The sequence below is a fragment of the Folsomia candida genome, unplaced genomic scaffold, assembly GCF_002217175.1.
Source record: "Folsomia candida strain VU population unplaced genomic scaffold, ASM221717v1 Fcan01_Sc005, whole genome shotgun sequence".
Taxonomy (NCBI): Eukaryota; Metazoa; Arthropoda; class Collembola; order Entomobryomorpha; family Isotomidae; genus Folsomia; species Folsomia candida.
Genome location: NW_019091197.1, coordinates 2,441,571 through 2,464,361, shown reverse-complemented (window position 1 = coordinate 2,464,361; position 22,791 = coordinate 2,441,571). Strand labels below are relative to the sequence as shown.

Here is a 22,791-nt window from a genome sequence, read left to right as displayed (position 1 = left end):
TTGTAAATAATATGATGTATACGTTGAATTTATGTAGAATTACAGGGTTGGCCAAGATAATTTAACAAGATACAAGATATCAGATGCAAGATACAAGATATATCTTGTATCTTGTATCTTGTGTAACGGAGTTTATCTTATCTTTTATCTTGTATCTGAACGATTCGCAAAAGTATTTTGTCTTGTATCTTGTATCTGGAGAATTTATTTGAATCATATTTTATTTGAAATACTAGTCAAGATACAAGATACTTTTTTTAGTGAAAAACCGAGAAACTTGCATATTTGGCAGCATTAAACCTTGGAATAATGATCATTTAAAAACCTTAGTGTACAGCTTTGCCGAGTCAGAGCAAGGTTCTGTTGTATAACGTCGCTATATTTATTTATGCACAGTAAATAAACCCTCGCCGTTGGAAAATTTTGTAATTTGCCTTTATATTCCTAATTTGTACCACCATTAGAGCAATTATTCCTAATTTCAAATGAATATACTGGTAATAATAATTTCAGCTCCATAGAACAATTAAAAAAATCAGTATGGGTCACCACATGAAATGTTGGAAATTCTCATTTGTTTATAAATTATAAACAGAGGGTGAGGACTTGCATTATAAATTATAATGCAAGTTATGAGTCGTATACTATTCTTATTAACAAGTTACTCGGCTACAGTACAAAAAATCAAGTGGTGCATAGTTATTTATTTGCAAGCTCCGAATAATTTATCTTGTATCTTGAAAAAATTATTTCAAATAAATATCTTGTATCTGGGATCACAGCAGATAAAATCTATCTTGTATCTTGTGTAACTCTAATTATTTGTATTTAGTATCTTGTATCTTAGGATTTCGTTCAAATATTTTTTATCTTGTATCTTGTATCTTTGAAAAAAAATTATCTTGGCCAACCCTGTAGAATTATAATCCGATAATAATCATGTAGGGAAACGATTTCGATAAGATAATCGCAGTCATGGTGATACAGGTAATTTATGCGATTTCATTTAAGTATGAATTACGATTTTGTATAATTTCATGTTTCCGATAGGTTCTGATATGCTGCTTATTTTAAACTAATTAGTTTCCTTAACGGAATAAATATGCGGCACAAATGCTTTAGTTCAATGTTCATTGTATTTTATTTCATTGCACAAAATCCTCCTTGATGAACACTCTTTGTTTGTCAATCTAGATATTTAAAAATATTGATTGTTAACATCTTGTTTTAGCATAAATTTCACTTTTTGAAAATCATCAATATTTTGACTATTTTTGAAAATCATTTCAAAAATATAATCTTTCATATATATCTACATACTTACATACCATACATATATGTATATGTGAAAATCTTTCTATATTGTAATGCATATAAATGCATGTAAATGAATCGGTATTATTTACCGAATCGTACCTCATTCATTCAGATTCGGTTCTGGATTCGGATCTGCGTTTGGATTCGGTTCTTCATTTGGATTCGGATCTGCGTTTGGATTTTGACCTTCATTTGGATTCGGATCTTCATTTGGATTCGGATCTTCATTTGGATTCGGATCTTCATTTGGATTCGGATCTTCATTTGGATTCGGATCTTCATTTGGATTCGGATCTTCATTTGGATTCGGATCTTCATGTGGATTCGGATCTTCATTTGGATTCGGATCTTCATTTGGATTCGGATCTTCATTTTGATTCGGATCTGCATTCGGATTCGGTTCTGGATTAGGGTTTGCATTCCGATTTCGGCGATTCCGATTTGCATTCCGATTCAGATTAGGATTTGGATTTGCCGCATTCGGATTTGCCACAATAGGATTTGCTGCATTCGGATTTGCCGCATTCGGTCGATGATTCTCATACCGTTTAATGTAATACATAGCCTTCTTGATTGAATTGGGTACCTCCTGCATCCTCAATTTCAACAAAGGAATACATCGTTCGCCCACATCGTCGAGTCCATACTGACCGATCACCGCCAGCAGTCGAATCCGCGAATCCTTCATGACTAAATTCAGCTGTTTGAGTTGCTGGGCCGCATAATAGTTTTCAACTACATAAAATTATGCAAATAATACCAACCAACCATTTTATTAATTAAATCTCGAATGAAAATAGCATGTGATTAAGTTACCCTTGATGTCAAACTCTCGATGCCCCTGACGCACTGAAAAAATATTAAAATCAGATAAAGTCAAAAATCAGAGAAAATTATTCATTGTTTTTTAAATATGCTAATAGGTCATATAATACGCAATTCATTAATATATTTGTAACGTAGTAAGGCCTTAAATTTCGTAAAATTGGCCAATCAAGAGATGAACTTTACATATTAGGAAATTTAATAATTTAGTTCCAAAAGTTGGAATGAGGTTAACCCTTTACAACAAATGTGTCTAATAAATTTGTGATAAATACAATTGTTACCGGCGGAGGTACTATGCAATTCTACCACTGGTAACACTCTAGTTGTCTCCTTAGGTTAAAAAATTGCATCAGGTGTCGGTTATTCTTATGTGACCAGAGCAATGCAGAATTGACAATGTGGAATTTATAATTTAGCCTCTGTAATATCAAGGAACTTTTTCTTTACCCTCCCGCGTTCGTATCCCTACCATACTAATAGCATGGGAAGGATACCGCGCGGGAAGGGAAAAGAAAAAGTTCCTTGGTATTATATATGCTACCCTTCGGTAATAAATTATTACCGAAGCGATAGAATTCCATGGTACCTCCACTGGTAACAATCGTGTCATAGAATTATTGAAATAGGATGTACTTACAACTGGCCACACGAGGTGCAATTTTTCGGATAGCGTAGTAATCTCGTCTTGCATGCCATGTTAGCTCGGCAACAGTGTGGTCGAGGTAAGCGTTTATATAATCGTCACCTTAAAGTGAAATTCAATTCCAGTTTAAATTTTGAAATTAATAATATTATTGCGATTATCGAGTTACGAAGTTTTGCAATTTCGGGATCTTTCATCTTCTCCCAGGCCCGGATTCGTCGCCGATGTTCGACTTCTGGCGACACACCGAGAACAATTCCATGTCGGAGGAACTCCTCGCGGCCCAAGTTTCTGGGAAGGGGGCCCTGTTAAAATTTTAGGACATTAATAAAACACTGCAATTCACTTGAGAAAAATGTGTAATTTTTTACACAAATTTGTAAAACACATTATCCCGCGTAGTTTAACAGCAAAATTTAAATTTCAAAATTACCGGTTTCGGGTAAAGACACATGACCTCCTTCGTCAAAGCGTTGTTGACCTCATCAGTGAAGTTAAGGCAATGTCCAATATTTTATTGTTACAGGAAAAATAAATATTACTTTAAAGGCCCTAAACTTGTTCGAGGGACAAGTTTTGTTTCCAAAACCTGGAATTTAACAGTTAACTATACATATCTACAATAAGTTAAATATAGATTTGGAAAGTTGTTGTAGCCGAGGTCAGTTATTCGCAGGCAGGCATCCCTTACATGTTTATAGTATTTATTATGTATCGTGTTAATGGAAAGCACATAGTTCAGGGCTGTTTGGAGTCCTTCGGTGTTCAAGCAATACATATTATACATATGTTTGTATGTATGTAGGATTCAATCAAGTCTAAAGTGTGTGCAGTAACCATGGCAAGTATGTATGTATAGATAGATATCTACGTATGTAGACATATATTGCTGTAAGGATATAAACTTCTGTATGCGTGTAAAATACATACTCATACATAAAACCATATATTCGTCAGACATTTACGGTCCTGACTTCCTGCAGATTTCATTAAAATTTTAGTAGAATTTGGGTCGAAGAGCGTCTCCTTTACTTTTGGAGGATATACATGCTTGTGCATTTGTGCATACTTGTTTAATATATAGATGTACATACGTTTGTAGGTAAGGTAATATAGTCTACGTCTATGGTAGGTACATATGCATATCCTTATGTAAGAAAATGCATGTGCATGTGCATGACCGTTATAAAATATCCAGATATGCATATCAGATATACATAAATTCCAGATATATACATACAGTTTTTCTCTACCTGCACAAGAAAATTCCTATGGTTTATTGTCTTCTAAGTATGTACATACCGTAAAAACTCAAATAGTAGCCGGGGGCTACTATTTACAAAATGGGAGGCTGGGACCCGGTTACTATTTGAGCAAGGCTACTATTTGGGCAGGGTCACTAGACTATTTATAGAATGACGGAAAAATGCAAGGCTACCATTTGCACACAGCCTAATTTTGTTTCCAGAATTAAGCTCAAATTAAATTTTAAGAACAGCACCAATTTCTCCCCCAGAATCGCGGTCTATGGCAATGCTATTGTTTAAACCTGCTCTTAATCAATTCCTTCGATGAGCCGAATTTCGTGTTCACTTCGATTTTTTTGTACGTAATTGCGATTCAATTGAATTATAATTGAATTACTTAAATGACCTGGCTAGGAGATGTGTGATTAAGTTTATACACGGCTATAATTCGAATTTCGAATATCTAAGGCTACTATTTGAGCAGGGCTACTATTTGAGCAGGGCTACTATTTGGGCAAGGTCACTATTTATAAAATTATGAAAAAATGCAGGGCTACTATTTGAGCACGGCTACTATTTGAGCAACGGCTACTATTTGAGTTTTTACGGTACATACATTTGCAAATTTGGTTATAAATAAACCAACCATGACCATACCATTTCTTGGCTGAAATAAAGCTATTCCATAAAATTCTCATTTATTTCATCAGTGCATGTATGTATACATATGTATGCATACATGTGTATAAAAATTGTGTATGAATCATACAGCATGATTTATCTTGTATCTTAAGCAAAACAAAACATAAACTGGTACATTAAAATATACAGCGAGCCCTGCATACATATATACCCAGATAAAATGAAATTGAATATGTATGAGTAGTAACATTTATTTTGGGTACTTCCTAAGTCATGACCAATGTCATTGGGAAAAATAACGGGTTAACTAAATACATAGATCATTCAAGTTATAAAACAACATAGGCTGACTTGCTTTGGTGTTACATATCTAGCTGTTCAACAAATTAGTTTTCATTCAAAAGTCAGTCATCCCAATTTCTGACTGACGATTTTCATTCACATTCAATCATTTTCGTTCAAATTCACTTCATCGGACTTGATTTCTTACTTCGCTCCATGTATTAAGCATATGTAAGGTGAAAAATTAAAGGAGAGAATAATTTGCATTCACCGTCACTCATCTGAAATGACTGAATCCTTCATTAATTTCCACTCAAATAGCAGAAAATTCATTTTCATTCTCTATCATTCACCATCATAATCAAATGAATATCAAATGAATGAAAGTGAATACAGGTATGGTTACATCTCTACTCTACCGCACAATAAGACCCGTGACACAATGACATGGTTAAGCTTTAAACTGCGCACGAAACAATGAATTTTCGTCAATTATTTGAAGATGACGCATACAAAAATCCCTCGGGCATCATACGATCCAAATTCCTAAATTTTACACACGTGCGCACGTGTGCCATATAAATATTACAAATTATTGGGTGGAGTGGACCTGTAAGTTGGATGCAATATTGTTGTCAAGAGGAAACTCATCTCCAATCTGTAACAGACCGACGAGACAGAGCTTAGTTATCGCACAATGTCAATCATAATTAAATTTTTGTTTGCATGCACTCAATATCTTGTACATTTTTTTATTTGCACAACCATAATTGCTATACAATGTGTGTTTCTCTGACCTCTGCCTTGTGTACCTGACAAGCCGACTCATGTGGGTATGTACAGTAGGACTATTTCGGGGTGTCACTTCATGTGCATATTTTTCGAGAGACAGAGCTAATTCAACATGGAAAACGCGTATCGTCGAAAATGGGTATAGCGAGACTTATACAAATGAGGTGACCCACAACAATAATTCTACTGTATGTAGGCACACTGTTATTAATGGATGACAAGGTGAAATATTTGTAAAGCGCCTTATCTGAAAATGATAACCGAGCCACCTGTTGGAATATAATTAATGGACCTTATCTCCCCTCTGATAACCTGTATCGTACCTACACTATATTACGTTGCACTTATAATATAACGGCCTATTGTTTTAACGTAATTTTGCATTTTTTTAAAGTTCACGTTGACCTGATTTAAATACGTAAAAATGTTTCAAAATTTATTTTTCGTCGTTGTAGTTTCTATGTTATCTCTAACCTATTCTGCTTATGGTAAGCATAGAATTTAGACTAAAATATGCAAATCTACTAATTTCATGTGTTTTGACACTCAATTAGTCCCCGCAAACTTTAACCAAGCTGTACAAACGTTTCTAACCAAGAGAGTTAACATTGACCGCGGGTTGCGCGACTGGATGATCCAAAATGGTCATAATCAGTCACAATATCCGTTTCCACAACCTTTTCAAGTCAATGTGACAGACTTGCCCGGCGCCAGGTTTAATTTGACCAGTAATTTAACGTAAGTTTTGTATTTTTCATGATGCCATCCTCTGACTGAGTCATGATTTATGACTAATTCATGAGTAATTTATTAAAGATTTCATGAGTCATGAAATCCTTAACGGCTTAAAATATTATCAAGTCTTAACTACCATTAGGTTTAGCATAAAGATCTCAATTTTATCCACACTATTTTTACAGTTCTGCCGTATTCCACATTTATCATCCAGATCATCTCGTAAACTACACAAGCATTGAGAATGATACTTCTACCGGGGGTGAGGTACTCCAAATCATGTTCAATCAACCTGCCGTCAGTCCCTACGTAACAGGTATTTGTTACCATGATGCGCTTACGAACTACTTTTGGGGCCGTACATAAAGTATGTCTTTCGTTACCTATTAATATACACTACTGGAAACCCAGAATTAAAATAATACCGAGCGGTATTCATGTGTGACTCTACCAAAGTGGATGTTGATACATAAGTAATACCGTGTAGTAATAGTACGGGCTTAAAGTTTTACCGTATCGGTAGCAAAGTTTTATAGATCAGCATAATTGTACTGCCAAAGCGGTAATAACTGTAATCCCGAGAAATCGATAAATGCCTAACTGACCACACCAGATTTCTAACAGTTTAGTATCACAGATATACATACTTTATGTCCTCTCGATTAAGTAGAACCTGGGACTGTTAAACCGTGGGTTCAATGTTCTCGTATTCGGATTGGCATATTTAATTGTGCCTACGTGACTAAGCATTCCATAAAGTTGTCCGTACGACAGCCTGTCGTACAGTTTTTGGCACTCGTTTGACCTCTAAAACCGGATTTTTTGGCTTACGTCATTTATTTGCGATGTCAATTATACAGATAAAAACTTACCTGTTATCTTATCTTACCCGTTTTTTTTAATTAATCAGGTCTCCACGAAACCGTGGGATATCTGCAGGAAAGCAATGTGGTTTCTAATGGAGGCTGGAAGCTGACATATCCAATATACCGAGCCACAGTATATGTACCTTTTCACATCGATAATAATGGCTATTTGGCCTGTAATGAGACTAATAAAGGACCATCGATCGGGTACGATGAGACCTTCGTGTTTGAAGATGACGCCCTTATAAGTCCTGAGAACCCTTTTTATTCTGATGTTATCAGCGGGTATAAAACTGAGGTGGGGAGGGCGTACAGTTTTGGGATGTTTTCATTCTCACAATTCACAGAAGTTAGACGATTCATCTGTGCTACTTTGAAAGTAGGCAAAAATAACGAGGGGTGGTCCAAAAAATTATGTCACGGAATAATTACACTAGTAGAAATCCAGTATTAAAAGAATACCTAGCGGTATTTATGTATGACTCTACCAAAGCGGTATTGATAAGTAATACCGTGTAGTAAAAGGTCGGTATTAAAGTTTTACCATATCGGTAGCAAATTTTTACGGGCAGGTATAATTTTAGTATATACCAAACGGTAGCAACTTTAATACCGAGAAATCAGTTCCTGGTTTACTATACCAGTTTTCTATTTAACAGTATGAATTTGGTTTACGCGTTACTATTTTTTAAATGTGGCGTTAATTAAGCTGGACTACCTATTGATCACCCAATATTCACGTCTACATAGTTATGCATGAATGAATTAAGTACTTAAACATTAATAATTATTTTTTCACAAACAGGAAAGAACCGTAGAAGAAATCATCGCTGGAACGTCATCGGCAAACATGATGAAATTTTATTCACCCACAATTCTAATGATAGTTATTTTATTCGGAAAACTAATGCACTAATGTACATTTTACTGACATGTCTATGATAAAATATGTATTATTAATACAAAATTGTGAATAGCATACTTTACATAATTACTTTCATTATTAGTATTTATACACAAAGTTTTAGTGAGATTTATCAAGGAAGAATTAAATAAAGTAAATGTTAACAAGGGATTTCAGGTAATAAATTTATTAAATTAACATGAGAAGGCTCAGAAGTCCTATTTATGAGGCTTAAATGAAAATAATAGTCGAAAACCTCTTCCTGGGAACCCTAGTTTTAAAATGGTGACCAAGAACATATTCAATGTTCTAACAAGGCTACTAAATAATTAAATAAGTTGATCTACATAATTAAACAATACCCAGCCAATTACATAAATACAACTTTTTGAACAAATCACAAATTAAGCTTAATTGGAAGCTCAACAAATAAATAAGTAGATTAACTCGTTGTTCAGCGCAAGTCTTTAATTGACCAATTCTGCCAAATCTCCATATGCATAAACAGTATGTGCAAAATTGGACAATATTATCCCTTTCCTGTCGCCACAATAAGTAGCAGATGGATGAGGCTTAAAACCATCCGATATCCTTTTTATTTGCACAAATAAATCCTGTATAATGCTGCTTTGGCGTCCATTTTCCTGGCACCAGGCAAGCCGAGCAGTAATTTCAATAACGAGCGACATTTTATGAACAAATCAAGCCTTATCTACAAGACATGACTCAATTATCTGTGTCAATATAATTACTGAAACGTATCGCTCAACCACCACCTGCTTAATAAGCTTTAGCCTGCTTAGAATTGCACAATGCCAAGGACGTGGGAATCATTCCCAAAAATTTATGGCATTTTGGGCATATCTGCATGTACATACTTGTTTAGCAGAAGTACTGCTGACGTTTATTGGAATATGGGCCTTAATGAAAAATTGAAGTTTTGATATGTAACCCGTTTTACTGTAAAGTGATGTAAAATTTTCAGACCGTGTTCTTTGGGCCGGATGGCAAATAACAATTCGACTATACATATGGGCCTTATTTATAAAGGTGTTAAATTAAATGCTAAAAATATAGCAAAAATAGCTAATCATAAATGACTAGGTCGAAATAAGTACAATTCCAATTTCCTCTCATCGACATATGCTAAATTATACATATATGTATACATATCTATAACTCGGCGTCCCACTTTTGTTACCTCATTTTGCCAAAGAAAATCGCATTGATCTAACTTCAGTAAAAATGTTTCTAAATTTCTTCACGATTTTTCTTCCCACACTATCCCCCACATATTCTTCTTACGGTAAGGAAAATGTTAAACTGAAGGGTGCATATAAATATCCAAACATAATTTCACGACTAATTTCCATGTTTTTAAACACTCAAATAGTCCCCGAAACCTTGAACAAAGCCGTGGAAACATTTCTAACCCGGCGAATTAACGTTGACCACGCCCTGCGCGACTGGATGGTAGAAAAGGGTCATAATCAGACAGACTTTTCATTTCCGCAACAACTTGATAAAATCAATGTGAAGGACTTGTTTGGCAGGTTTAACTTGACCAGTAATTTGACGTAAGTTTAAACATCATCAGGTAGATGTGTATGTAAATAAAAAAGTACAAACTAAGTATGTAGATAAGTACATGTAAATATGTAGTTACATGCATTAGATACATACATTTTTGTTAAATTGAAAAAACAAAGTTCTTGATGTTCTTTTTAGTTCCGCCGTATTCCACATTTATCACCCCGATCATCTCGTCAACTACACCGGTGTGACTTCTTTTGGGAGTCTAGAAGTCCTCCGAATCGTGTTTAAACAACCTGCCGTCACTCCCTACATTACAGGTAATCTTAACAATCATACATATGCATATGTACATAATTTATGTGACACCCAAGATGTATGTTCATGAACATACATCTTGGGTGTGACATAAATTATGTACACTGAAATTTTCACTCCAAAAAATAAGCCACATTATATATACCAAGATCGTCAAAATACGGGAAGCATTTATAATTTTAGGCATCTTGTCTCATTCATTCATGTTAAGCTCTGTGTCGAATTGTGGAATTTTTGTTTTCGTTAAGAATTTTCGTTAAGAATTTTATTTTAGCTTAATTGTGTATTTAAACAAATCAGGTCTCCACTCAACCAAGGGAATTATTCTGACTGACCTCGTCCTCTCTGATGGAGGCTGGCGACTGACCTACCCCTCATTTCAAACCACTGTGTACGTACCCTTCTATATTAATGAATATGGTTATCTGACCTGTAACGGGAGGCTCAAGGATGCCTTTATCCGCTATGATGAGACATTTGATTTTGAGGATGATGCCATCATAAGCTCGGGACACCCTCTGTACTCCTCCATTATCTACGGGTACAAAGACGAGGTTGGAATGACCTACTATTTTGGAATGTTTTCCAACCCACAATTCGAAGAAGTGAGACGATTCGTCTGTGCTACTTTATTAGTAAGTTGAAAAAATACTGAGGGTGGTCCGAATAAATATATTTGATGAGGGTACATTTACATTAAGAGTTGTCACGGTTAGCAACGTTAGGAACAAAAATGATTCGCAAGTTTTTGCATTGAAACTTCACTGGAGAACTAGTATGTCCAAGGCTAATAAATATTTAGTTCGTGTTTTTTTTTCAAAATTATGCTATGATACAAACAAGAGATCTGACAATTTTAAAATGTGGCGCTATGAATGAAGTTGCCATATGTATCTATCTTGTTGCCTATCCCGTGACATCATATACTGTATGGCCCATCCTTACGTAATTAATCCAGGGTAGCTAATCCTAAGTTGTTTAAATTTTGATAACAATTATTTTTTGCGCATAGGAAAAAACGGTCAAGGAAATATTGGCTGAGACGTCGATGGCAAGTACGATTGAACTTTATACATTCAAAATCCTTGTGATGGTTGTCTTACTTGGAAAACTTAAGCACTAATTAATATCTTAGTGCCACGTAGATACATAAATACATATACCTACTTAAAATCTTTATATAAAACTAAAATTCTTCATTGTTACATTTATTAGTACTAAGTAATTCAATTCATAATTGTTTTAGTGATACTTAACAAAACTAATACTGGATGGCAATTAGATAAAATCTACAATTTCAATTTATGAATTTACAATTAATGCTGCGTATTTTTTTAATAAATAATGATATATAAATAATTAAGGTAGCGTATAATAAGGATATCCTACGTACACATTATTTGAAATTACATAGGTAGCTTAGTTATTATTATCTAGATTAATTAGGTTGGTTACATAAGTAGTAAAGCTAACGTAGGATTGTATATGCGAAATTAACTCAATTTTATTTTATTCATTCGCTAAATTTAAAGTTTAAGGTTTTGTTTCCTTTGATTTTGTTAATTTTGCATTTGGTTTCCGTAAGCTCACGAATACAGGCTTGCACTCTTTATGCAAGGTTAGCCCAATTACATTGCATGTATGTAATTTAATGCACAAATTTAAGTATTATGTGCATTCATGGATTCTAGTAAAAAAAATGATGAAAATAAAGGCTTAATATTAGCATTAAGTGCTTATTCTCCTCAACGAATAAGAAATGACTCAAGCATTTCAGCATCAAATTTATACCACAAATTTATAACAATATCGGATGGACCAGTTATGTATCTATGTACTTAAGAAAGCTATATATTTAACGATATCAGTTAAACTAATGCAGTTTCTCGATTTATTGCGAAATTCGCAGCTTTATGTGGTTTGGTGATGCACATATTTCGCAATCCTACCAAATTTAAGATTTATGCGTGATGTTGAAATATCACTTATTCCGAAACCTAACCAATTTTTATTACCATTTATTTATTAAGTGCATCCAGACGTGTTCAACAAAAAATTATTCACTCAAATATTCATTCATTGTCATGAAGTGCAGGCAACATTCATTCAAATATTCATTCATTAACAATAGGGAATATTCATTCAAATATTCATTCATTGACAATAGGGAATATTCATTCAAATATTCATTCATTCATTAACATATTTATTCATTCACTAAAATATTCACTCATTTATTCAAATATTTATTTATTCATTCAAATATTCATTTATTCATTCAAATATTCGTTCATTTATTAAGTAGCTTCAGCTACTTTATGCGAAGACAGGATAACAAGAGAACGGATCGAGATAATCGACATCGGTTTTCGACATTACGCATAGGACCCGAGGTGGATCCTATCAACTTGTGGGACCAATATGACCACCCCCTTCGGCCAGGGGGTGTGGTCGGGGTAAAATGAGATTTTTTCAGAAATTGAAGCTACGGATGAAATACATTCAAGGTACAAAATGAGCCAAAAGCGCAAGGTCTATTCGCGTCGATTTCACCGAATTTCACATAAAAAATCCTTAATTTATTGTTGGGTAGAAAGATCAATATACTATAGGTATTTTTGAATTATATGCAACCACCCCCCATTTTAACGGATTTTCGACTGGCAAACACAATATGATATTCATTTTGCCGTATGTATGACACTTATTTCACCCTTTAGCTACATATGTTTGCGACGGTTTAGTCAATTATTTTTGTATTCACAATTTGCGCATGGTAGTCCATCCACAATTTGAGTTCAAATTATTATGTAATATGCATCTGCCGCGTTACGCGGGCGAACTCCAACTTTAAATTTAATATAAATTTCAAGGTAATGATGAAAGCATTTGAGTCAAAACATTTCCAAGATTCTTAGAGGTAGAGGCTTTTTGAAATATTTATGTCTAAAATCGGTAATATCCACTCTAATATTTATTAATTAACATAATTGTCAAATAGAACTTGCACGTAAATTTGTATTACAAATATATACGGTATGTACTTGTTATCTAATTTTTTGAGCGAATTAGTACCATTTTGTTTTATTGTTTAGATGAATTCCATACTTAGCAATTGACAATTCCTAAAGCCGCAAACCATATTGCTAGCACCATCAGTCACAAGATAACCGATCTGAGTTTAAAAGTATTGCATTATTTATTTATCATTAACAAAATTGAATGTTTATTCTTACTATTCACTTTGGTCGTGCTAATTCCTAATGAATCCATAGATTGCTGGAATTTTTGCTTTATATTTTCTCCGGTGTGGCGATCATTAAATTGCACGGCTGAGAGGACGTTTGACACCAATTTCCATGTTCGGTTCTGCGTATCTTTTTGAGTATAATGGTATTTAAGTCCCATAATTCCGTCACCCTGTCTACTTGTCCATATGTCTGATGATATGTGAACATTGTAATCCTGAACGTGGTTGAGTGAATTTTAGGTTTTACCTGGAATTCGCACAAGCGGGAAAATTGCATATATAAAGGTTTTATTATAGTTTTATGTGTATTTGAGTAAGTCAAAATTACATAGAATCTTGTTGACCGTGTTTGCTAATTTTCTTGCCAAGGTCACTCGGTCAGGAACTATAACTCGTGGATTAAGGTCAGATACTAAGTTCCTGAATCCTAGCCAATTAACAAAACTGAAAGGGAGTCCATCAACAGAGACCAAATCTTGCAGATTCGAGTTAAATTTTGATTGTATTGGGTCGTTTTTATTATATTTGGTTTGATTTGAGTGAAAAAACTCGTTCACCTTATGATTTTCTCGTGGGATTTCAATTTCCAAAGACACATCTTTGTGTGAGTTCTGCAAAAAATAGTCGATACAATTAACGAATTTAATTACTACTTAATAAATTGCACGGAGGAATATAAAGTTATTATACGTACTCTATAATGACGATTTCCGTTTACGTTAAAGTTGCTCGCACCAAATGAGTAAACACGGCTTTTTTTACCAGTTTCGGTGCACTTTTTACAAGTTGAAAAGAACTTCTGGGACTCAATTGAATGTCCAAGGTAGCTGAACTGCTTCTCAAAGAAGAAACGGAACTTCGACAACTTTTCAAAACCTGGTTGTTTTACGAGTTTAGGTTCCTTGGAACCTCCCTCAGAGTCATGCTCAAGGTCTACGATTTCTTGATCCGTGTGGACAGCTTCGCCATCGCCAGGGTTAACTTGTGATGTCATAACTACTCTAGTTTGCAATTGTTAACTTGTAAAATTAAATCCCTCCGTATAAACTTTTCGAAAGATTTTTTTAAAATTTGGGAACACGGGTTTTAATGTAAAATGTGTTGGAATATTGAACTGGCTCCCACCATGCTCCGACCGAAGTTCCCGGCACGCAATGATGATGCACATAAAGCATGAGAATTTCGACCACAATCATAAAGAATGAATGAGACATCACAGGCTCATTCACTTCAACGTGAAGTGAATGAGAGCCAAATTTATTCACAATTCATTTATTACATTCAGCCATCCCTTATTCAATTCATTCAGTTCAAAATTTTATTCATTCATTCATTATTCATTAAATAAATGTCCGGGACATATTTATTCATTCAATATTCATTCAATAAATGAATGGGGCATAATTATTCCTTCAAAATTCAAAGATTTTGAATAATTCGTACATATTCAATATTCAAACTCACTTTAGTGAACGAATGTGAACAGGTATGAGTGCATCTATTAAACACCACGCGCTAAATATTTTCGTACTTCCTCTGCCCTTGAGTTTATCACTTATTTATGAAGGGAAAGTTACCAACACCGTGGTAAAGAGGCTCGATACTTGGATAAAGAATGCACTAAGTGCAGCATAACTGATCGATCTAATTGGCCCCACGCGAATTCCGAAAGGTCGCATCGACCTTACTTCCTTCTTAAGTAACCTTCTATTTCTCGGTGAAATTGAAAGTTCCACGAGGCTGTCCAATTTGGCACAAAGTGCGGCACTGTTGTGCAACACCATGCCGGAAATGTGCAAATAGAGAAACGTCGAGATTATTATGACCACAAACATGCCCACAATGATGATTTGTTCAGGCAAACTGATTTTGTTAAGCAGTCGAGTAATTACGAATCCCATGGCGACCAAACAACCGCCGTTAAAGGTGTATCGCACAGGGGAGAAATTTATTGGATAGCACGTGTTATGCTGGGCGTTGATGAGGTAGAGACATCGGTAATGGGAGAGACGTTGGGATATGGAGTTCGTCGAATTGCTGCAAATTATAAAACTTTATGAAAAAATTATTTTACCACAATTTGCCACATTTTGCAAATATTGACGTCACTCAACAAAAACTCTCTTCGGAAATCTGCGATGCTTGCGAAATCAGAGTCGTGAACGACCAACATATTTTAAATAAAAATACGTAAACGCAAAATGAGATGAGAAATCGAAATTAACTTTTTATAGTGAATTTCGCTTTTGAGTTTGCAGAAAATAGTTTTCGATAGGCCTTTTTGCTTCGAATAATTCTCAAAAAAATAAAGCTGCCTGATTTGTTTTCGCATCATAAATTTTTGCAAATGTCGCAAAGTTGCGCAGAAAATACTGATGTTGATGTATCGAAGCGACGTTTACGACGTTTGCAAAATTGACATGAATTGCATTTTGTTGCCTAAAAATTCTGCAAAAATTTCAAAATTAGATTATGTACCTAACAGTGTAAATTCCAATCGTTGTGTACGCCACGGAAAATAGGAACCACGTTTGCGACATTAAGTACGACGTGACATTGACAGTTTTCGTGAACGCCTCAAACGCCAAGAATAAAAGGAATGCATTAGCATTGATAAAGTCGGATTTTCCTTCGTTCGACCAAGAACTGTAGGCATATTGGATAGAGCGAGGTTTCATTAAATAGACCAACAAGAAAAGAAGGTTAAAAGTTAAAATGCCTAAAATTCCAAATTGAATGAGTAAAATGGCGATCCTTTCATGAAGCAATTTCCGCCTTGGGGAGAGTCGAGACGGCATTTCTGAAAGTTATGTTTTTTTATAAAATTTGTTAGACACGGTTTATTCTAGTAACTAATTAATACCAATTAAACAATTATAATTAAGATCAACTTAAATAACCTAATCTACCATGTAATCTCCCCCTTCTTTGCATACTACTAAATACATATTTTCAAGTAAATAAATTTTTCCTGAAATCCTGACATGTGTATTAAGTTCTCTGAAAATTTATGATTTTTTCTTCAAAAATGGACTCGTCTATTACTTCTTATGATTTTGAACAAGTAAAAATTGATCCCCGAAAATCATCAAAAAATTTATGCATTGTAGTTAAAATAAATAACTATTTATTTACCTTTTAAGTGGATGTCAAATTCGGTCATCCATCTAAAAAACGTGACCATCTCTTCTTTCTTCAAATTGAAGGCGAGTACCCCTTCGAAGCTCACATAGTATCCACCGGGAAAAAATCCCAACCAAAAAATGTCCATGATCGCAGCACTCCCCGACATCACCAGGTCATGCAGATGGTACAAATTATACCCAATGTAGAGAACATATTGGATGAAGAAAACCTTCGTGAGAAATTGATTCCTCGGGGAATTCGGTGCCTTCAACAAATTCATGTTAGCATCCCATGAAAAAGGGAACAACTTCGTCCATCCGCTAAATTTAATGGCGGGGGGAAGTATTTTGAAAATTTTTGGAGAAAACATTGTTCTTGCCTCGGATAGTGATGAGGATAATGTGGCTTAGAATCATAAAACACTAGCCAAGTTAATCTTAAGTAAAAACATGTAAAGGGTGGGGGAACAGTTTCTCCAGAATTACTGTTCACCGCACAAAATTTAAAAAAGTGGTTATTTTAGCGTGTCAAGAATTCTAGCTCCATGTTCACGGGACGAATCTCTCCGGAATCTTGTACTCATCTATATCCTACCCCATTCTGTCAGTATTCATAATTGAGTCGGCAATATATATGCAAAATAAGACCATACATGGTCTAAAATAAATTGGGTGTATGAACTCGTATCCGGAAATCGAGCATGAAAAAGTATAGTGTCTGGAGCGCGATGACACATCTTCCCCTTTAATTAGCACACAGTCAAAACTAAAGAGTTGATAACATCCTAAGGTGAAGAAGAACACGTAAAAAATTGGATTCATGCTGTCACAATTGACAGAATATGCTTGCGTTGATTGGCAAAAATAGTGGGAGGAACTTTTTCCCCACCCTTTATTAAATAAACCTACATTTCGTAACTGGAAGGACATGGTTATCCAATTTTCGTAGAAAGTGGCATGATGAAATTGGTCCAGCTTATCGAAGGAAATTGATTTAATGCAAGGGCTTTACCAATATTTGTACAAAGTACATAGCAGCTATTGCAACTTTGGCCCGACTTCCGCTTATTTGACAAAGGAATATTTAAACAGTGTCTCATATACCTCTTCAGTTATACAATACTGAATACAATCTCAAATAAGTAGATACAAACGTACATAAGTGGTGACACTTGATACACAACGTTCCAATTTCCTAAATCGGTATCGATTTCATAGGTATTTCGCAGTGCAAAATTTGTATAGATTACCTGCATACAGTGCAATATCTCGATTTGGTTAGGTAATAAATATAAACTACATATAAACTAAATATAAATTCACTGGCAATTTTGTCATAAACGTATTTACTACTATTTACGCGTTTCTAATAAATAATGTGTAAATCCTAGAATAGTTGCAAATAATATTTACATAGACGAGAAATACTTTAGCCTTCTGCTCAGCGTATCTTGTGCATAAATAAGCTCACATAGATAGATACATATTTGGAAAAAATTACTTAATTACTTAATTAATTTTTAGGTACATAAATTTACGTATGGACATATATTTAGATATGTCTGTAGATAAGTACATAAACATAAATACACAATTTTCACATTTCTTAAAATAATTGTAGTTTCCTTTTTTTCAGTCGGATATGTGTCTCCAATTTAAAAAAAATCTGTCTGACCTCAAATTCTAGCATTTCAGAGTGACTCATTTCCTCCGCCTTCTCTCCATCAAAGTAGCAACAACTAGAGAAAGCGATACCCATCCTAGCGCTGAGATAAATACTGGCACCACGTGACCACTACTGATCCCCGATCCTCTCGAACATACCGATCTGAATGCTTCCACTAATTTAGTGGCTGGAAGGAGATCACAAAAATGACGGTAATGTGGTTCAATTTCCTCGAGGGTAGTTATGACTCCTGAATGAAGAAATAATTTCGGTGAATTTCATACAGATGTTCATATAATTCCGACTTTGACTGAGAATGTACGAACCTGAAGATAACGCTTGTACGACCATAAGTCCAAGCACGATACAAGCATTTTCAATCACCGTGTCCCCCAACGTCCCACATATCCAACCTTTAAAGAAAACAATTAACAGCAATTATGAATTATTTAAGGTGGATCATGAAAAGCGTGTCACATGCTCCGCATTTTTGGAACTGGATCTGAATGTATCTACACTGGAGGTATTACATAATTACCCGTTCAACTAGTTATTAATTTCTAGTTAACGACTTTAGCAAAAAAAAACAAGCTCGCAAAAAATTTTGGCTTAAAAATTCATTTGCGAACTTATCCATCTCCAAAGCTAGTATTTTGTTTATGTATGTATTTCGCCATTTATTTCAAAATTTTGTTGTGATTCGAACATTCGAACAACATTTTGGCTTGAAATTTTATTTGCGAATTTTTTGTTCAAAGTTGTATTGTGCTGCCAACATTGCGAACTCGTAACGAATACCCCCAACATATTTACATAGGAATCTTGTTAAAAACTTGAAAAACTCGTAGCCCAACAAAACCCGATTCCCAACTTTGTTGAAATTAATGCCAAAGTATTGACCGAAAAATTTCTAAATTTCTAAATTCCAACTTACCAATTGACAATCCCACCAGCGACGTTAAATATATCAGTCCAACCACCAGACCCCATGTCCCCTTAACCTCGAGTCCATAAAAGACCCAAAGCATTCCGAGAATTAATACTGAATTAATTCCCGTAATGACGAATTGATGAATAATGCTGGATCCAATTTTATGCCATAAATTGACTCCAGCGACATAATCGAGATCCTCCAACCCTTCACTTCTGTCCATCGCCCAGTGCATTGCAACGCCGCAGGAGACCACTAATATTTGTCTGCAAAATTTGAATTTCATAAATTTTGGAATTTTTTCAAAATTTTGATTAAATTGGCGTCGAGCTTAAAATAAAATAATAAATACGTACAGAATTATAATGCCTGGCTGCACGAAGGAGACGGATCCACCAATTTCCAAGCTACCGTGGATCGCGTGGAACTTAATGTGTTTCAACATTATTAATATGTACGTCATTAAAAAAAATAAACCCAGTTTAACGTAGGACTCGATAAAGTATCATTAGATCGTCAAAATCAGCACATTTTTAATCATTTCTCGACTCTGGGAATTTATTTTAAAATTCTGAACGGCAAATGTGTAGAACAGGTCGATACAAATTTAAAAAAATATACACTCCAGATTTTGATAGTTTTTGAAGGAGATCTCAATTTAAGAAGTCTTTAGAAAAATTGGAACTCGTCGAAACTGGCTTAAAAACCCATCACTATTTTATTAATCCAACTACTCACTACAAATTTGATGTCCAGAATTTTTAAGTAAGTTTCCAGAGACAAGAAATGATTAAAAATATGCTGATTTTGATGATAACTCATCGAGTCCTACCTTAAACACGGTTTCCTTTACCTTCAACGCTGGAGTAGAAATATTCTCATTTGCTGAACAATAAGTCAAAATTCTCTTGAGAAAGGTGAGGTATTTTTCAATCAGCGTTTTCCTAAACCACGCATAGGAGATGATATCTGCCAGATTAAAATAAGCAAGATGTAATTAACATTTCCTTCATCATGATAAGTCGACGAAAATTGTATAGCCCACAAATCTCATAACTTGGACATGAATACATATGTATCAGTTTAAGTTATGTGAAGTTTTCCAGATTTCGCAATAATACTGCTGAAAAAAATTAATTCTTATTTGCAAATCTGTCGAGCAAGTGGGAAATGCTATTACGCAATCAAATTTTCAAATGAGCTACATATTTACGATTCTAAATAACACATTATCCTGAGTGCGCTATTTGTATGGAAAAACGAATTACTCGAGTTATCTGTTTCCACAGTTATCGTAGTCCCACGTAACGTCTCGTTGTCCACCCAATTTCTGTAAATCATTCGATTCTTGACATGCATTCCGAATTCGGGTGGAAAGTCTAATAAAGCGATTGTATTTCCCAGCTGAATATCACGAATTCCATTCTCGAACGAGTTTGTCACCTTCTGAACGTTATCGAAGTTTGTTATTTTCAATACTTTTCTGTGATACCTATCTGTATCTATTGTTTCATACCCAGTCAAATTCACGATTTTCAAAGGTATCAATAAAACTGCAAATCCCAACATTCTCTAGACATTCAGATCCCGATGAATTAAAATTGTTGCAAAATTCATCCAGTTGTACAGTGGTTGTCACATTTTCCATATTTGTTACCAACCCCACAGGTAAAGTTCGTGGTGGGAGACCAATTATGTTTTGTAACAGAATAAGCAGTGTGACAGGTAACACAAATTCGGGAACGATTCGTCTATAAAAAATGATAAAAATAAAATGACATTGCATTGAAATTTCATTGACTTCGTAACCCGGGTAACCTTATATCTCTCCTAGTTTGATGGTACGACTTGACAACGAGGCCACAAATTATGCGAAAGTGATTCCTACTCGTTTTACCGGTTGTCTGACTTGCATAAAAATCGTTTTGTAGAAAAGAAGCGGAAAATTTTCGATACGTCTTTCCAATCACGTTGGAATTTGCATCTTGCATTTTTTCGTTTTCCTCTATCCAGAGAAAGATGTCTCTCGTTTTTTCGTGCTCCAGTTCATCCTGGCGGCATATTTTTATAGCGAAATCTTCTAAATTAATGGCGCCATAAGAGGATAGGAGCGCTTCTGGGTTATCTTCAGCAATGAGGCGGCCACCCCTCATGAAACCAATCTACACATTTATAAATATAGAGGAAACGTTTCAGATGAAAAAAAACTTATTTAGCAGCTTAATCATTTCGATAGTTAATTTGTTATAAAATAGGCTGCTTTCATATTGGTAGTAAGTCAAATAGTAAAATTTGGGAACCACCCAGAAAAAAGTGATGCTGCTTCCCAGGCCAAATGACTAATAGGAGAATTATATAATCCATATTCTAAACCTTATAGTACCTACTTTATCACATTGCTTAGCTTCGTTGACGTAGTGCGTCGATAAGATTATAGTTGTCCCACGTGTTCTTGATATCTCTCTCAAATATGCCCAAATCCTAGCAAAATTGATCCAATTTGTAATTTTGGTCATATAAAAACATATTGGTATTTATGTATGTACCTCTCCCGTAATAATGGGTCAAGCCCAACGCTTGGCTCTAAAATTGGATCATCAGTAAGTTATATCTTAATCTCAATTTTAAGTTGGCTCAAATTATTACCGTCCATGATAAGCAATTTTGGATTGTGTATCATCGCGATCGCAATGGAAACCCGACGTTTTTGGTAGGGATTCCAATCCCGGACGATTTTTTAAATCCCGGGAATCGGGAATCCCGGTTTTAGCCGTGACAAATCCCGGGAAATCCCGGGATTTTTTCCCGAAATTCAAATCTTACCATATAACTTGAAATTAGTCAATTTTGGTGGAAAAAAGGTACATGGCTATAAAAAGTACCTGGCCTGAGCATATTTGAGTAAGAATTATAGGACTCGACAAAGACATCCAACGAGTATTTCAAAAGTGAAATTAAACTATTTTATTATGTTCACCTTATAAAAAGAAAAAAAATTGCAAAATATTTTAGGCGCCAAAATTTTCCCTGGGGAGTTATGAGACTTTTGGGATTTTAAAGTGATGGCATAGGGAACAACTTATTTCAGGAACGGGTTGATGGAATTGCACAAAATTTTTCTCCTACACTCTTTGGATCAATACCTTGGTGCGTTCTTCGAATTGAGTCGAAATTCCAACTTTAAAGCCAAAAATTTTAATTTGGAAAAATTGGTTTTTAGTTGTGACGCAAAAAGTATGGCGAAATGTTCGTCGATTGGATTTACCCCAATTTTTGATATGTTGCAGATCTTTGGTAGTAGATTAATAGTTCAATTACCCTAAACGTCGAAATCGACATGCGTGACCTTTTTCCGGGGGTCGAAAGGTCGCGATGTCAAAGGTCGCCGACCTCAATAAATGGGATATCGTTGGAAAGGTCTTGACGAGAGGATTCCGAAAATATATACTTTGTGGGGTCTGGGATGACCCTATGCAAGTCTAGAGGGCAAAGAACGAAAATATGCAGTTGTCCAGAATTTAACATAGCAGTGGGTAGGGAGCTAACATGGAAGCCCGAATGGGAAAAACTCAAAAATATTCTCCTGGCTCTAGCTTTGCAGGTTTGCTTTGTTCCCTATGCCATCACTTTAAAATCCCAAAAGTCTCATAACTCCCTAGGGAAAATTTTGGCGCCTAAAATATTTTGCAATTTTTTTTCTTTTTATAAGGTG

At 34.9% G+C, this 22,791-nt stretch overlaps 4 protein-coding genes across 8 annotated transcripts; 2 read left to right on the top strand and 2 right to left on the bottom strand.

Moving 5' to 3' along the window:
* Window positions 1–1,122: 1,122 nt before the first annotated feature.
* LOC110850051 (sporozoite surface protein 2) lies at window positions 1,123–3,454 on the bottom strand. The gene is made up of 6 exons (XM_022097535.2): window positions 3,222–3,454; window positions 2,958–3,093; window positions 2,783–2,890; window positions 2,134–2,166; window positions 1,417–2,052; window positions 1,123–1,190 (listed from the first exon to the last, which is right to left on the bottom strand). Exons 1-5 carry the CDS (start codon window positions 3,240–3,242, stop codon window positions 1,418–1,420), a joined length of 933 nt encoding a protein of 310 aa, XP_021953227.1. The 5' UTR covers window positions 3,243–3,454; the 3' UTR covers window positions 1,123–1,190; window position 1,417.
* A 2,631-nt stretch (window positions 3,455–6,085) lies between these two features.
* On the top strand, window positions 6,086–8,392 carry LOC110850212. 4 transcript variants are annotated; one of them, XR_004834946.1, is made up of 5 exons: window positions 6,086–6,239; window positions 6,306–6,489; window positions 6,672–6,853; window positions 7,397–7,731; window positions 8,158–8,392. XR_004834946.1 is itself a non-coding variant. In XM_035852008.1 (5 exons), exons 1-5 carry the CDS (start codon window positions 6,176–6,178, stop codon window positions 8,168–8,170), a joined length of 555 nt encoding a protein of 184 aa, XP_035707901.1. In that variant the 5' UTR covers window positions 6,086–6,175; the 3' UTR covers window positions 8,171–8,392. The 4 variants fall into 4 exon arrangements, 3 of the variants coding, with proteins under 3 accessions (XP_035707901.1, XP_035707900.1, XP_021953372.2); XM_035852008.1 differs by having other exon boundaries at window positions 6,672–6,802; window positions 7,397–7,559; XM_035852007.1 differs by having other exon boundaries at window positions 6,672–6,802; window positions 7,397–7,650.
* A 1,109-nt stretch (window positions 8,393–9,501) lies between these two features.
* On the top strand, window positions 9,502–11,372 carry LOC118435607. Its single transcript, XM_035851903.1, has 5 exons — window positions 9,502–9,562; window positions 9,650–9,833; window positions 9,985–10,109; window positions 10,408–10,742; window positions 11,120–11,372. Exons 1-5 carry the CDS (start codon window positions 9,502–9,504, stop codon window positions 11,228–11,230), a joined length of 816 nt encoding a protein of 271 aa, XP_035707796.1. The 3' UTR covers window positions 11,231–11,372.
* A 5,961-nt stretch (window positions 11,373–17,333) lies between these two features.
* On the bottom strand, window positions 17,334–22,740 carry LOC110850299 (ABC transporter G family member 20). 2 transcript variants are annotated; one of them, XM_035852169.1, is made up of 11 exons: window positions 21,726–22,740; window positions 21,626–21,662; window positions 21,467–21,560; window positions 20,898–21,241; window positions 20,596–20,830; window positions 20,348–20,525; window positions 19,933–20,048; window positions 19,436–19,506; window positions 19,083–19,345; window positions 18,475–18,561; window positions 17,334–18,398 (listed from the first exon to the last, which is right to left on the bottom strand). In XM_035852169.1, exons 1-11 carry the CDS (start codon window positions 21,757–21,759, stop codon window positions 18,184–18,186), a joined length of 1,674 nt encoding a protein of 557 aa, XP_035708062.1. In that variant the 5' UTR covers window positions 21,760–22,740; the 3' UTR covers window positions 17,334–18,183. The 2 variants fall into 2 exon arrangements, with proteins under 2 accessions (XP_035708062.1, XP_035708063.1); XM_035852170.1 differs by having other exon boundaries at window positions 21,463–21,560; window positions 21,626–22,740.
* Window positions 22,741–22,791: the final 51 nt, after the last annotated feature.